The 15,069-nt window shown below is 41.6% G+C and overlaps 1 protein-coding gene across 1 annotated transcript; it reads right to left on the bottom strand.

Moving 5' to 3' along the window:
• Positions 1-2,043: 2,043 nt before the first annotated feature.
• On the bottom strand, positions 2,044-10,415 carry FAM180A (family with sequence similarity 180 member A). Its single transcript, XM_053464322.1, has 3 exons — positions 10,299-10,415; positions 3,093-3,193; positions 2,044-2,518 (listed from the first exon to the last, which is right to left on the bottom strand). Exons 1-3 carry the CDS (start codon positions 10,372-10,374, stop codon positions 2,195-2,197), a joined length of 501 nt encoding a protein of 166 aa, XP_053320297.1. The 5' UTR covers positions 10,375-10,415; the 3' UTR covers positions 2,044-2,194.
• Positions 10,416-15,069: the final 4,654 nt, after the last annotated feature.

Genomic DNA, 15,069 nt, shown 5'->3' with positions numbered 1-15,069 from the left:
GAACGCGAACTCCTCGTCCTCTGCTGGTAACTTTTTCTGGAGGATTTACTTCGTACTCCGAGTCTGCAGGCTTAAGACGTTGGCTAATCCTTGGCCGCCCTCCTCCCCTGGTTTGGAGAGAACCTGTTGGCGTGTTGCTAGCTGCAAATATTTGCAAGGGTGCCATGAACTTAAGGATTAAAAACAACTCCCCCTTTATAAAGCTACATTAACTGTTGAAATGCCGTTATTGTAGAGACCTAATTCTGACACTTTTCACGTGGAATGCCTAAGATTTGACCGACGTTGACATTATGAAGGCCGTGGCTCAGAAGTGAGCAGAGACGCCATGACCACAGGCAGAGAGGGGCAGCTGTAACTTGGGGGAAGGCCATTGTTTCGAGACAAGTGGCTCTAGTAACATATGTATCCATGTATGTTTGGCTGAGTCTTGGAAGGTAGCTCTGCGCATGCGCCCGAAGATAAGGCAGTGATCATACCTTCCAACAGGCTAGAGGCGTGGGCCGGGGTAGGGCCACCTGTCCGCCTTACACGAAGAGCCACCTTGTGGCCACGAAGTGCAGAGTATTTCGAGGAGGCCATGTGGAAGCTACATCGCAGACCTCTTGGTTCGGTCAGGGGAGATCAGAGGATCTCTTCATAGGTGTACAGAGGCCCTTATCACTCCCATCACTCCTGGGATCCAATGGCCCTTTATCCCTTTATCACTCCCATCACTCCCGTGTTCCAATGGCCCTTTATCACTCCCATCACTCCTGTGTTCCAATGGCCCTTTATCACTCCCATCACTCCTGTGTTCCAACAGCCCTTTATCGCTCCCATCACTCCTGTGTTCCTTTATCACTCCCATCACTCCTGTGTTCCAATGGCCCTTTATCACTCCCATCACTCCTGTGCTTCAATGGCACGTTGTGTTCACTGATCCAGGTTTAAGTTTAAAAGACTTATTGATGGTTAAAACCCTTTTACAATTATGTTACAGCCAGAAGTGTCCTTGTTTTCCATGAAAAAAAGCTAAGTGACCCTAAAATTTTGTCCAATGTTTTTTATTTTTTGTACTGTTCATTTTTTTTAAATATATTTTCTGAAAGCAATTATTATTTTTTCATTATTTTAACCCATGTTATTACTAATTCATTCAGAAGCCCTGATATATTTATAGGAACATCCTTTTCCATCTTGTAAGAGTTCTTTTATTTTAACAATATTTGTTAAAAAAAATACATTTTATGTTTTAACCTAATATTTTGTTACAGAAATAATTATTTCGAATGAAATAATATTTACGAATACATTATTATTTATGAATAATTACGAATTACTTGGTTTCTGTGACCTAAACTAAGTAGGGGATACACAGTAATTATTTATTGCAGGCTCTGGAATTTTAATTCAATAAACTTTATCATGGTTGTATTTTTTATATTTCCACCAGGGGGCGCTGCCATACAATACATTTTTCATGTTATTATTATTATTATTATTATTATTATTATCTTTTATTTATATAGCGCCAACAATTTATGCAGCGCTTAATACAATACATATATTCAAGGGGTCTGACAAGACAATCCCTAATTCTTCAGGGATATTCTCTATCATGCCTGAAAAAGAGACCTAGATGGTCTCAAAAGCTTGGAATCTACGAGACATCAGTTACCAAGTTTACCAAATGTGATGATTTTATTTTTTATTTTAAAATCTAATATTCTGTCCTGATTTGAATAGAATTTCGTCTTGACAGATGTGTAACAATAGTGATTGTTTTTGAAAGGTAACATTCAGTTTAAAAATGAAAACACTTTTTTTCACATTCCTTGATTTTTTTTCTATTTTTTTTTAAATAAAATTCCCACTTTAAAAAAAACCCCAAAAACTATTTTGGGTTATGTAGGGATCTCTAAACCCCATTCCTTAATCACAGAACAAGAAACGCTGTCCTCAAAAGTCTCTTCCAAACTCCTGCTCTATAGTCACTTTATAGAATTCCTGACATAGAGAAAATAAAAATAATAAAAAATAATAAAATAATAATAATAAAACATAAAACAGCATAAATTCTCTTTTATTAATCCTGTAATATTGTTCGTCTAAAATAAATTATATTTTAATAGAAGTGATGTAATATTCCAGCATGCAGAGTTTGCACAATATACAAAAAAACATCTTTTTTAAAAAAAAATTAAAAAAAAAGTTAAAATGTTAAGTCTCTTTTCAGCGTCGTGAAGAGGTTGCCGAGGGTCTCCAGCCAGACCTTCTGCTGGTGGACGTTCCGGAATGTCGATGTTCTGTAGGCCGCGTAGGCGGCAGTCAGCAGAGTCCTCTCGAAGTCCGCTTTCCTCAGGGGTCCTCGTTGGTGGCTCAGCATCGCCGCCAGCCTCTTGATGTCAGAGATGCTCTTGGGTATGACATCATTGCAGACGACGTCAAACGTGGCAGCCTTTCTTAGAGATGCCAGCTCTGGATCCAGGAGGCTCAGCCGATTCTCTTTGTCGAGGTGAACGCCGGTCAGCAGGAACTAGAAGACACCAGGATTAAGGAGACCTTTATTTATCAAGATGAACCCCAGCCAGCCCTAAAATTACAAACATCGGCCCCCATTCGGCCCCCGTCTCCTGCTGTAAAGACTCAAACCTTAATCAGTCGTTGGTCTCGTCTTAGATTCAGGAGCCGTATGTCTATCCAATGCATGTTTAATACCCCCACTGTAATACCCTCTACCACTTCTGCTGGGAGGCGGTTCCATTCTTTGTATGAAGTATGCTTAAAGTTGCAGCTAAACTAGACATTACACATTATGTATGCATTACGGGCCCCCGGGAGATGCCCGCTAGGAGCCTCACTGGCTTTCAGTACCACCCTGAGCCTTGTATAGATTAAAATTCTTTATAGGAAACATGCAGTAAATACGCGTTTCAGCCCCTCATACAATCAACACTTGGCTTAGCAATTCGTTCCCTTCAGGAAATGACGATATCTCCCCCCACCCTGCAAGCAAATTATATCCATTAGACCAAAACGTCAGCTGCTGGGGACCACCAACCCCATCACTCCCAGCCAGCCAACGAAAAGGTCTTAATTGCCTGCCTCACCTCGTACAGCAGTTCCACCTCCAACTCCGACGTCTGAAGGACGGGATCCTGCAATTCGGCCGAAGAACGCCGGATCCTCTGGGCCGCTGGGAAAAGCACCACTGGGGAGAGAGAGCAGAAAATGAATGACTAGGAGGGACTGGCCCTCCAAAACGGGGACACTTGGCAGCAATACAATATAAACGCAGGATTTTTAAGCAACAATTTCTATGACAAGGGGCGTAAGAGGTTAATTTTAACCCCATGTGAAAAATGTTAGCCAGGAATTTGGAAAGAAAATAAAAAATCTGAAATAAAATAAAATAATCGCATTTCCCAGCCGGCGGTCTGAATGCTGGCGAGCGGCGCGGAACGCGTGGACCGCGGTGCGTCAGCGGGGTATAGAGAGCCGGCTCTGTGTGTTTTGGCATCCAGCGCATCGCTTCGTATAAAGAGCTGTGTTTATACGATGCGTCCCGGACTCGCGCAGGGCGTCTCTCTACAGATAGGTGCCAACGTACTGCGGCAGAGGGACTGACCCGGGCTGACGTCGGATCGCATTGGCGCGGACACTTTGTTAAAGTAAGAGCTGCCAGAAGCAATAAAGCAGAGAAAGAGGAGATGTGAAAAGAACCTTACAGCGAAGATGAAAAAGCCATATTTGTGCATTTATACCTCCCAAGTGTCCCTATTTAATTTGTCCAGTCCTTCTTTTTTGGCCCCTAAACCCATGTGTTTTTCTTTCCTCCCCTGATGCCCCTCTCTCCTCCCGTGATGCCCCTCTTTTCTAGGAGGTCAGAATGTTTGCTGGGTATGAGGGGATCGCAGGGTTCTACGGCCCTAAAAGTCCAGGTTTGGCCCTCTGTGCCATGGGTGGGTTGGGAAGATCAGGGGTGGGCTAGTTCGGGAAGGGGGGACGCAATTGCCCCCTTCCCAGGCCAGTCCAAAGTTCTTGCAGAGGCAGGAAAGTGGCGGGGGTCACGTAATGCAATGTTACATGATCACACAGTGTGTTGTACGCATGTAAGCATGAGTGTGTGTGTTATAGGGAGTGTGTGTTAGAGGGAGTGTGTGTTATAGGGAGTGTGTGTTATAGAGAGTGTGTGTGGTATAGGGAGGGTGTGTTATAGGGAGTGTGTGTTATAGAGAGTGTGGTATAGGGAGGGTGTGTTATAGGGAGTGTGTGTTATAGAGAGTGTGTGTGTTATAGAGAGTGTGTGTGTTAAAGGGAGTGTGTTGGGTAAGAGTATAAGTGTGTGTTATAGGGAGTGTGTGTTATAGAGAGTGTGTGTGTTATAGAGAGTGTGTGTGTTAAAGGGAGTGTGTTGGGTAAGAGTGTAAGTGTGTGCGTTAGCATGAGTTGGTGTATGTATGTATGGGTTAGCATGAGTGGGTGTAAGCGTGCGTCACTGTGAGAGTGTGTGTGTAAATATGAGTACCTATGTGCATGTTACCTACCGATGGGGTGTAAGGGGCTGATGGCGCCACTTGGCTTTTCCTGCCCAAGAACTTTCCAGCCCTCCCATGGCAGAGATCTCCACACCTCCCACCTACTTGGCCAGAAGGTGTGTAATTCTCTCCATAGTGTGTCTCGCGTTTTCGGTCTGAATTCTGTACCCTGCGGACGCTCTAAAGCAGAACATTAAAAATAGCCCATAAGTTCTAAAAATAATTCGGTGCATCGCCCTCTCTTTCCATACGCTGGCTAACGAGTAAAAATTGCTGCCAGGTCATTAAAAGTAATTTGCTCCTTTCCCCCCCCCTGGAAATATTTAGAGCGTCGCGGACGCGGACTGTCTAAACAGGGAATGTTTTGTGTCACCAGGTCACTGCGCTTCTGGGTGGAGAAGACGGACTGGAAACATTGTATCCCAAACCTTATCCTCGGGGTCAGGGATACCCTGTCTGGTTAATACACTAATTATTACCAAAGTAACTTTAACCCTCGACTGGCAGGCAGAAGAATAATGTGCCGGATCACGTTCAAGCGTATGATAACTGAGAGGCCCCTTTAAATCCCCCTCATAAATGCATGGGGGGGGGTTCTGCAGAATTTGCCCCCTTGTCTGCCCCCCAGCTGTATTCCATGCAGGAGATATGTTCAGCCATGTGTGCCTGCATGGGAAGCGCTCCCATTAATTTCAACAGCCAATCAGTGGCAAGAACCATCAGGCTAGGCAGGAGGCGTGTAGCTCTGGAGCTGCAGCTTCTACAATCCCTCTAAGGAAAGCGAGATTTATAGTATATCTATGAGCTGCATCAGATTCCGTGATCCTATAGTTCATTCCAGGTTAAAGTCTTAAAGATGTTCTGCCAAGCTCTCGCATATAGCCCGGCCAAATTCGTAACGGTTGTACCAGGACCCAAATTAAAGCGGATCTGACACCTTCCCCAAATATTACGTTTTACAGTTCGGTACACGGAATACGGAATTTTTTGCAATAAATTTTACAGATTAAAAAAAAAAACATACAAAATTCTTCTTATTTTGTACGATGTCATACCCCAGCGCTCTGGAAAAAAAGGACTGCCATCATTGAGGGGGACGGCTGGGGGTAAATGCCCGGGGTCAGCGCCCGAGATAAATATGTCACTGAGGACCATTATAAGAACCACTTGGATCCCACCATTCCCAGATTAATTGTGAAGAGCCATTCAAGGGTTAATATCTGAGTCTTAAACGTCATGGCATTCCGAAAGTGACAGCGTCAGCCTCTCGGACAGCTGTTTCTCCAACACGTATCAAACACTTGCGTTTCGAACTTTCAAACGTTCCGGTTTGAGGGAATGCCCCACATCTGATACCAAGATGTCTCTGGAACGGTCTAAGACGTCCACGGTCAGTCGCTTCTAGAATTCTTGTCCTACAGGAGGCTTTGATCCCCGCTTCACAACCCTACATAAAATACGATCAGCATCGACACCTGTATCAGTTTAACACCATGTGTGTCTGTAACTAAAAATGCAAGAATTCAGATTAAAAAAGGAGGTCCCTAAGTTTAAACTTGTGTTGTTACTTTTAGAGAAATACACTTATACATAGACATTCATGCTCACATACACTTATACATAGACATTCATGCTCACATACACTTTTACATAGACATTCATTCTCACATACACTTATACATAGACATTCATGCTCACTTACACTTATACATAGACATTCATACTCACATACACTTATACATAGACATTCATGCTCACATACATTTATACATAGACATTCATGATCACATATACTTATACATAGACATTCATGCTCACATACACTTATACATAGACATTCATGCTCACATACACTTATACATAGACATTCATGCTCACATACACTTATACATAGACATTCATACTCACATACACTTATACATAGACATTCATGCTCACATACATTTATACATAGACATTCATGATCACATATACTTATACATAGACATTCATGCTCACATACACTTATATATAGACATTCATGCTCACATACACTTATACATAGACATTCATGCTCACATACACTTATACATAGACATTCATGCTCACATACACTTATACATAGACATTCATTCTCACATACACTTATACATGGACATTCATGCTCACATACACTTATACATAGACCTCCATGCTCACATACACTTATACATAGACACCCATGCTCACATACACTTATACATAGACATTCATTCTCACATACACTTATACATAGACATTCATGCTCACATACACTTATACATAGACATTCATGGTCACATACACTTATACATAGACATTCATGCTCACATACACTTATACATAGACATCCATGCTCACATACACTTATACATAGAAATTCATGCTCACATACACTTATACATAGACATTCATACTCACATACACTTATACATAGACATTCGTGCTCACATACACTTATACATAGACATTCGTGCTCACATACACTTATACATAGACCTCCATGCTCACATACACTTATACAAAGACATTCATTCATTCTCACATACACTTATACATAGACATTCATGCTCACATACACTTATACATAAACTTTGTAAGGGCCAGGCTGTTTTTTTTCTTTTTGTACCCTTCATGACCAAAGCTGTTTTAACACTTTTGCGGAGCTCGTGATTATTATCTCTCCCATTTAGTGTACCACACAAGTTATATATTTTTTTCAGAACAAGAAGGATTTTCTTTAGATACCATTTCTAGAATTCTTGTCTTACAGGCGGCTTTGATCCCCACTTTACAACCCTACATAAAAAACACCTGTATCAGTTTAACACCATGTGTGTCTGTAACTAAAAATGCGAGAATTCAGATTAAAAAAAGGGGGTCCCTAAGTTTAAACTTGTGTTGTTGCTTTTAGAGAAAAGTAAGTTTGCATGATTAACCTAATCATTGATATCCATGCTCACATACACTTATACATAGACATTCATGCTCACATACATTTATACATAGACATTCATGCTCACATACACTTTTACATAGACCTCCATGCTCACATACCCTTATACATAGACATTCATGCTCATATGCACTTATACATAGACATTCATTCTCACATACACTTATACATAGACATTCATGCTCACATACACTTATATATAGACATTCATGCTCACACTTATACATAGACATAGCGGCACGAGGAGACAGGAAAAAGTGGTCCGATACTCCACTGTATATACTATCTGATATATTACGCTATACAAATGATACATTATTATTATTAGTATTATTATTATTTAAATGATTTGTACATTTCTTCAGATAAACGGAATCTGGACGTTTAATCGACCAGTCTAAAAACTATTTTCCAAAATGTTTTGGCACTAATGGGTTTAAATGATGGAAAACTGAAACCTCCTCCAATATTTGTAGTTCTCTGCGGCATTTCCTTGGAGAAAGCTTTTACTATTACTCAGGTTCCCACCCTTTCCCCGCCATGACGGGCTGAGCGGCGATGCCAGCTCCACGCACCCTCGAGCGCAGTCTAACGAGTGCACACTGAAGGAGTCTTATTCTTCGTGACACGGAATCTCAGCGATGAACTCATTTGTTTTGTTTGGCCGTTTAAAGCGCAGAGAGCGGAACATTTAATTGGGACGTTTCCAGACAGAAGTATTCTTAAGATCAGATATATATTCCACCCCCGCCACCCCCCCCACCGACTAAACGCCTGCTTTTTAAGATTCCAGAAATTTGTGAAAATCTTGAAAACCAAAAAATACGGTCCAAAATAATTTTAATTAAAAAAGCACTTCGGCAGGACTGGCCCCCACCCTCATGGAGTCTGGATAACGGCAGTCAGACGGTTAATGCGGACCTACAGGGCAATGGCGTACTTAAGTATGATTGAATGAGTTTACATTAAGTCCAGGGAGGGGCCCAACGTGCCGCAGGCTTCTGGCGTCGGATGATAGAGAGCTCAGCTGGCTCGGGTTCACGCAGCATTCCTCACAAATCCGGAACTCTGACCGCTAGAGCTGTGACACCCCGACACCGGCATACTCCCCGTACTCAGTGTAAGGGGTGTGGCTTAAGGTATGAAGGGGTGGAGTCCGTGCCAGGAATGGGTTTTTAAGGTGATCGCATGGTTGCTGCAATGGAGGAAAATCAGGACTGTCCTGCTAAAACCAGGACACTTGGAAGGTATGCATTGGTGTATTTAAAGCCGATCGGTAACCCTCATACATATTAGTGCTGCAAGCAGACCATGCGAGAGCGGCAGCGGAACAGCTACGTGCCTGAAAACTGGGACTGCTCTGCAAAAACCAGGACTGTTGGGAGATATGCCTTATATACATGCCAACTTTTGCTCCAGGCATCCTGAGACACAAAGGGGGTGGAGTTATGTGACACTGCAGGACTCCACCTACTCTAGGCCCCACCCCTTCACTCCCCAGGTGTCTCATTAACCAGTGACAGTCTCAGACTTGAACGCGATGCTGTCTGTGTAATGTAATGCACCGTGCATAGGCAGTATTTTTAATGGCGGGTCAGTCCTGACTTTACAGGACCCTGGCACATTCGGGACTGTTGGCAGGTATGGCTTCAGTGTTCCGAATTGTAAAATGTAAGATCTACTTAAAGTGACAGACGTTCCTTATGTGATCCGGATGAACGATCGACCTCTTTACAGAAACATTTACCAGAGCGGGAACAGGTGCATAAAACGAATAGCATAACACAATCTATATAATATATAATATAACATATACAATATAATATGATATAACATATATAATAAAACATATACAATATAATATAATATATATCCAATATAATATAACATATAATATAACATATATAACATATTTAATATAATATAATATAAGGGCCCGCCTCACCTGCTGTTTCTATCTAATTGTCATGTTATATACTACTTGTTATATCCTGTCTTCCCATTGTACGGCGCTACAGAATATGATGGCGCTATATAAAACAATAAATAATAATATAAACAAAGACGTAGATGTGCTCTGTGCTGCGCATTCACATAGAAAATGATTAAAGACTTTCTTGTCTGGGGGGAATCAGAGGAGGGTGTTGGGGGTATTAGATGGGGCTCTTTGGTGTCCCCCTGAAGTCTGTATTTCTATTTAAATTCCTCCCGATAAGATCAGGGCAGCCGGCGGATCGTATTTAGTCTGACGAGTAAGTGCAACGTGGAGAGATTCCTTAGATGTGGACAGACAGACACCCTGGGGTGTGATGTCATAAACACAGAGATCCCTTGTCTCTAGAGCCATACGCCTAACCCATGCGTGTTTAAATTCCCTCACTATGTTAACATCTACCACTTCTGCTGGGAGGCTGTCCCACTTATCTACCACCCTCTCAGTAAAGTAAAAGTATGTTTTTTTGTAGACTTAGAACTCTTAGGATCCAGGGCACTCTCCCTTTTCACTTTCCTTTTGTTTTGTATGAAAGAATTTCCATAAAACAAACAATGTAACAAAAAATAATAAAAATAATAAACACACAGAAGCTTTTTCTTCTTAAAAAAATAAAAATAAATAAAATAGAACATTTAACCCATTGAGTGCCAGGGGGCTGAGCCTTTCAGTAGATACCCTCTGGCACTTGCCAATAAAGACGAGGACCTCCAGCCGCATTAGAACTCTAACTCTAAACAAGCTTAGCCAGCCACCCAAAGAAAAAAAAAAAAGAACACGATAAAAAGAAAAAATATATATTTTCAGTCCATAAATAAAAGTTTTGACTTACTTCTCTGCCACTTGCTGGTGAAATTGGCCTCCACGTAGTTATAAAGCAGCAGTAGGAGACACGTTAGTACATACATGACTCGCTGGCTCGCTGGACGGGTCTGTTGGATGGGGGGACGACGCGTTCTTCCAGTAACCTGTTCTCCTGCGCGGCGGCCGCACAGTAGTCTGCTGCTCGGATCTAAGCTGCTGTTGGGTCGACTTTTAGGATTTTAAGCAGAGTTTTTTTTTTTTTCACCCCCTCCGCACACATCTGGAAATAGTCAGGAACGAAGCACGTGAGGTCTCTGCGTAAAAAATAATCCCAAACAGCGTCCCGTTCCACTCACCGCTCTCTATAAAAAGGGAAAAGCTATATATATAAAAAAAATGTAAAAATTTAAAAAAAAAAAAAAAAGATTTTTGGAAATAAATGTTTTTTTTTTTTTTTTTTTTTGTAGAAGTCCTAAACAATACTTAGAAGCCAAAAAAGGGGTGCGTCTCGGTCATCGATAAAATGTAACAGAAGAAAATATAATATGTAAAAAATATAAAACCATATATAAAATCATAGAAACCCCCCCCCCCATTAATACCTTTCAGCCTCGCGCCGCTATTTCAATCCAATGAACCATAAATCCTATAATAATAATAAATAAATAATAGCAAATAATAATAATAAATAATTAAAAATAATGATAGACTAATAATAATAATAAATAATGAACGATTATATAATAATACTAATGATAATTATTATTATTAATTATTAGTATTACTATTATTTCTGCAAGTAGTTACTGAATGGATGGTTATCATATCCGTGGAACCTTCAATAAGACTCCAGAGTTGGGAACAGAATGATCTATTTTAGAATGTTCAGGGCTAGATTTACATTGCAGGGGCCCCTAGGCACTATTTTTTGTAGATGGGCCAATTGATACAAATGGCAGATCATAGGCAAAAAAAACAGGAGGCATTCGTGAAAATGGCTACAGCGAAGAGGAAAAGGAAATTGTTACTATTCCCCCCTTACCCAACCACGGCTTTCCTAAGAAATCGAGCTATAGGCGCACGCCTAGTTCATCACGTGGAGAGCAGAGCCCTGGGGATGGAAGTTACGTTAGAATACAACCCAAGACAGGTTTCCTTATGTGATGTTAGAAAGATTTACTTTACTGAAGGGGTGGTAGATAAGTGGAGCAGCCTCCCAGCAGAAGTGGTAGAGGGTAATACAGCGAGGGTATTAAACATGCATGGGATAGACATACGGCTCCTGAATCTAAAACGAGACCAACCACTGATTAAGGTTTGAGTCTTTACAGCAGGAGAAACGAACGACTAGACGGGGGCCGAATGAGGCCGATCTGCCGGCAGGTTCTATGTGTCTATGACCGGAAGGCTGTGACCTGTTTCTGGCTTTTATTGGATGTTCTCTGACATCATGTTTATTAATTACCGGCTTTAATTAGATGAATAATATTTGGAGGCTTGGAAGGCGATCGCCGTTTTGAAAGCTCAGGAAATTCCTTCCATATCTCTGCGCTCCCTCCACCCTCGCTGTTTTCTGAGAATGTTCGTGTTTTCTCCTTCCATGCGATGTTTCTCAGACTCAGCGAGTGTTTCCCATCATCATCCTCAGGACAAGGCAACGACCTCCGTCTCGTCTGACCCCGGTTTAGTAACATTTCACTTCCTATGAAACGAGGAGCGGAGGACAAACGTTTCCCAAAGAAAAGGGGCCAATCTATTAAACGGGGGCCATGACTTCCATGGGGAAAGTCGCTCCAGACGCCGGAAGGTGAAGGCCACGCTTGAGCTGTAAGGTGGCAACGTCCTCGTTCCTTGGTTGGGCTACCAGAAGTGGGTATGATGTCATAGTCAGGGGTCCAACTGATGACACGAAGAATCCCTAATGACATCTCCAGAACACAACCGGAATTATCTATAAGGAGCAGGTCTGGGGCGAGGCTCTAAGAGTAGAAACATCGACTAAAACATCGACTAAAACATTCCACCGGTTTCCATGGTTTTTGAGCAACTTTTTAAAACCTTTGCCCCAGAATTTAATTTTTTTAGAGATTTTTTTTTTTTTAAACAAAAATTGCTATTTCAAGGTTAACGGCACAAGGTCTGCGTCTTGGAACGAGTCTAAGCCTGAAAACAAAATCATTCCCCCCGCTGATATAATAAAAGCCCCCGCTGCTGCCCCCTCCTACGGCGTAAAATAGCAAAGCAGATTATTACCGAGCAGAAGAAGTGAAAAAGTCTGACCTTTACTCCCCGGGCAGCCTCTGCAATCATTCTACCATCGCTTATTACCTTTCAGAAAAAAAAGTCGCACCCCCCCCCGGGGGGCCGACACAACAAGTCCTAGACCACCGCTGCGATCATTTATAAAGACTCCCAATCGTTGCGTTTGCTGTAATATGTTATGGCTGATATCCCTGCTTGAATGCAGGTGACTCAATTAAGTGTATGTTTAAATAAAGACAAGTCAAGGTTTCCACGAGGGCCGGTATCTGAGCCGTTTGGGCAACACGTTTGGCGAGTCGCTACTTAGAAGCTTCACGGTGGGCTATTAAAGGGTTAATATTTCAGGAGTCTCAGGGTCCCGGGGGTGATGGCACACTCGTATCGTATGGGGCTCTCGTGCTGCATGCGCTAATCGCTGTTACTGATACATTTTATTGTATTCTCTGGATGTTGCGGATTTTGTGTTCATAGAATTGAACGGTAATTACAAACTCTCACCAGCAGAGGGCGGTATAAGAATGTTAGGAAATATTTATTATTATTATTATTATTATTATTATTATTATCATTATTATTGATAACGCATCACGCAGAGAAGCGGTGATTTTAAAGTGTTTTCACCTATTTCCATAAGGGGTTTAAAAAAAAAACAACAGAAATCTAATTACTAGCTTTGGGTGCCTGATCTGTATTAAAGCTGCCGTTCCATCTATGCTGCTGAATTTAACACTTGCGGCTTTAGAAACATAATTCTTCATCCATGATTGTTTGTGGTGTCAAAGTTTTTTTCATCATTTTCCAGGGAATTCTTAATTGTCATGTGACACAGAAGCTGATATGTTGCTATGTTTCTATGGTGTTTAACAAGTCCTTGGTCTCGTCTTAGATTCAGGAGCCCTACGCCCATACCGTGCATGTTTAAATTCCCTCGCCGCATTAGCCTCTACCACTTCTGCTGGGAGGCTGTTCCACTTATCTACCACCCTCTCAGTAAATTACAAGATGTCATTCTCCATCGAGCAACAAAATAAAGCAGTTCACACGGAGGAAATAAAAATCCCCCCAGTCGACGGGGGCCGGTGGGAGATCGAAACATCAAAGCTTCTTTGATTTAGAAATATGTTTCCGGAGGTGATTGCAGAGAATTCCTACTAAGCAATAAAATAGCGACAAGCCGGGAATTTCTGACATCTGGACGCCTCGTGCTGACTGGGCACTTTGTAAAGAACCCAGATAAAGTGAATGTCCCAAATACATACCCTCGTTCCCCCCCCCGGGGGTGGGGGGCGTTAAATAAGCTTATGGTGCAAATTCCATCGGAACCTTCTCTGCTGTCGTGTTCTTGAAAAAAAAAGCAATTGAGGGGACGACAACCAGAGACTGCTGAGAAACATCACATACTTTCCTAAGAATCTAGAACAGGTTTGGTTCCGAGCATTCAAAGATTAAGAGCAGCGCAGTGTTTTAGGGTGACAATCTGGAGGTGACCCCTATAGCTTTAACACCGATCTGACAAATCCATAATAACCGTTTCCTTAATAAAATGACAGTAAAATCCCTACTTTAATAGAGTGAACATATCTTTGAGTCTTGATAATTAGGTTCTAGGTGTTCCAAGCGTTCAAAGGTTCGAGAATCAACTCATTTAGAACATTCCAAGGAATGGAGTATAGGATCTAGTCAAAGAGGCAACTACTTTCATCTTGGGGGCGATTTCTCCGTGACTTTAAAGGGTCAATTCAGTCTTTCCTATGGTGAGAACCTGCTGCAATTACTTACGGCTCCAGATCACAATGAGTTCTAGGTAGCTCAAGGTAAATAGTTCCACCAGGAGGATCCTGGCGACTCCCGTGGGGGCATTTTTCAAGATTCCTTTGAAGCCAATGAACTTTTGGGATGTCATGAAACCCAGGAATGAATCGACACACGGTGATCTCCGCTAGTTCCAGTAATTGTTTCTCATCTCTTCAACCTTCTATGTCGTTATAAATGTTTCCCCAGCCTGGGATATTCAATACAAAAAAAATACGTTCTAGATACATTGAATCTAGAAAAAACGACAATAATCCCATAGATCCGGAACAGAAATAGTTCCAAAGGCCAAGGACGTTCTTCACTATAAAGCATCGAAAAGCAATATTTTTACTTTTATTTGAAGCAGTAAAATTCAGGACAAATTACAGAGAAATCAAGAATGTATTTAATCGAGAACAATTCTACAAAACAAAACTTTCCAGACTACAAACTCAAGTTTAAATCTAGAATTTCACATAAAATGACACATTTGGGAATTTCCTGTTCTAGAACTTTAATATAAATATCATCCGGATGTCCTAGCAGTTGTAGCGATTGTTCCTTTGTCATCATTCTGTTTCTAGAGACCCCCGAGCTCCAGATAGCGTAATTTAAGAATATCTTCTGTAATAATCAAGCAAAAAATGATTGTGGTGACATCATAAGTGAACATCGCCAACAATTTATGGTTTTCACATTTACGAAGGTTTTCAGGTTCTGCCCCCTACCAAGCTGACTCCAAT

This window comes from Spea bombifrons, chromosome 4, assembly GCF_027358695.1.
Source record: "Spea bombifrons isolate aSpeBom1 chromosome 4, aSpeBom1.2.pri, whole genome shotgun sequence".
Classification (NCBI taxonomy): Eukaryota; Metazoa; Chordata; class Amphibia; order Anura; family Pelobatidae; genus Spea; species Spea bombifrons.
The sequence above is the reverse complement of the archived record's forward strand: the minus strand, read 5'-3'. Positions and strand labels throughout refer to the sequence as shown.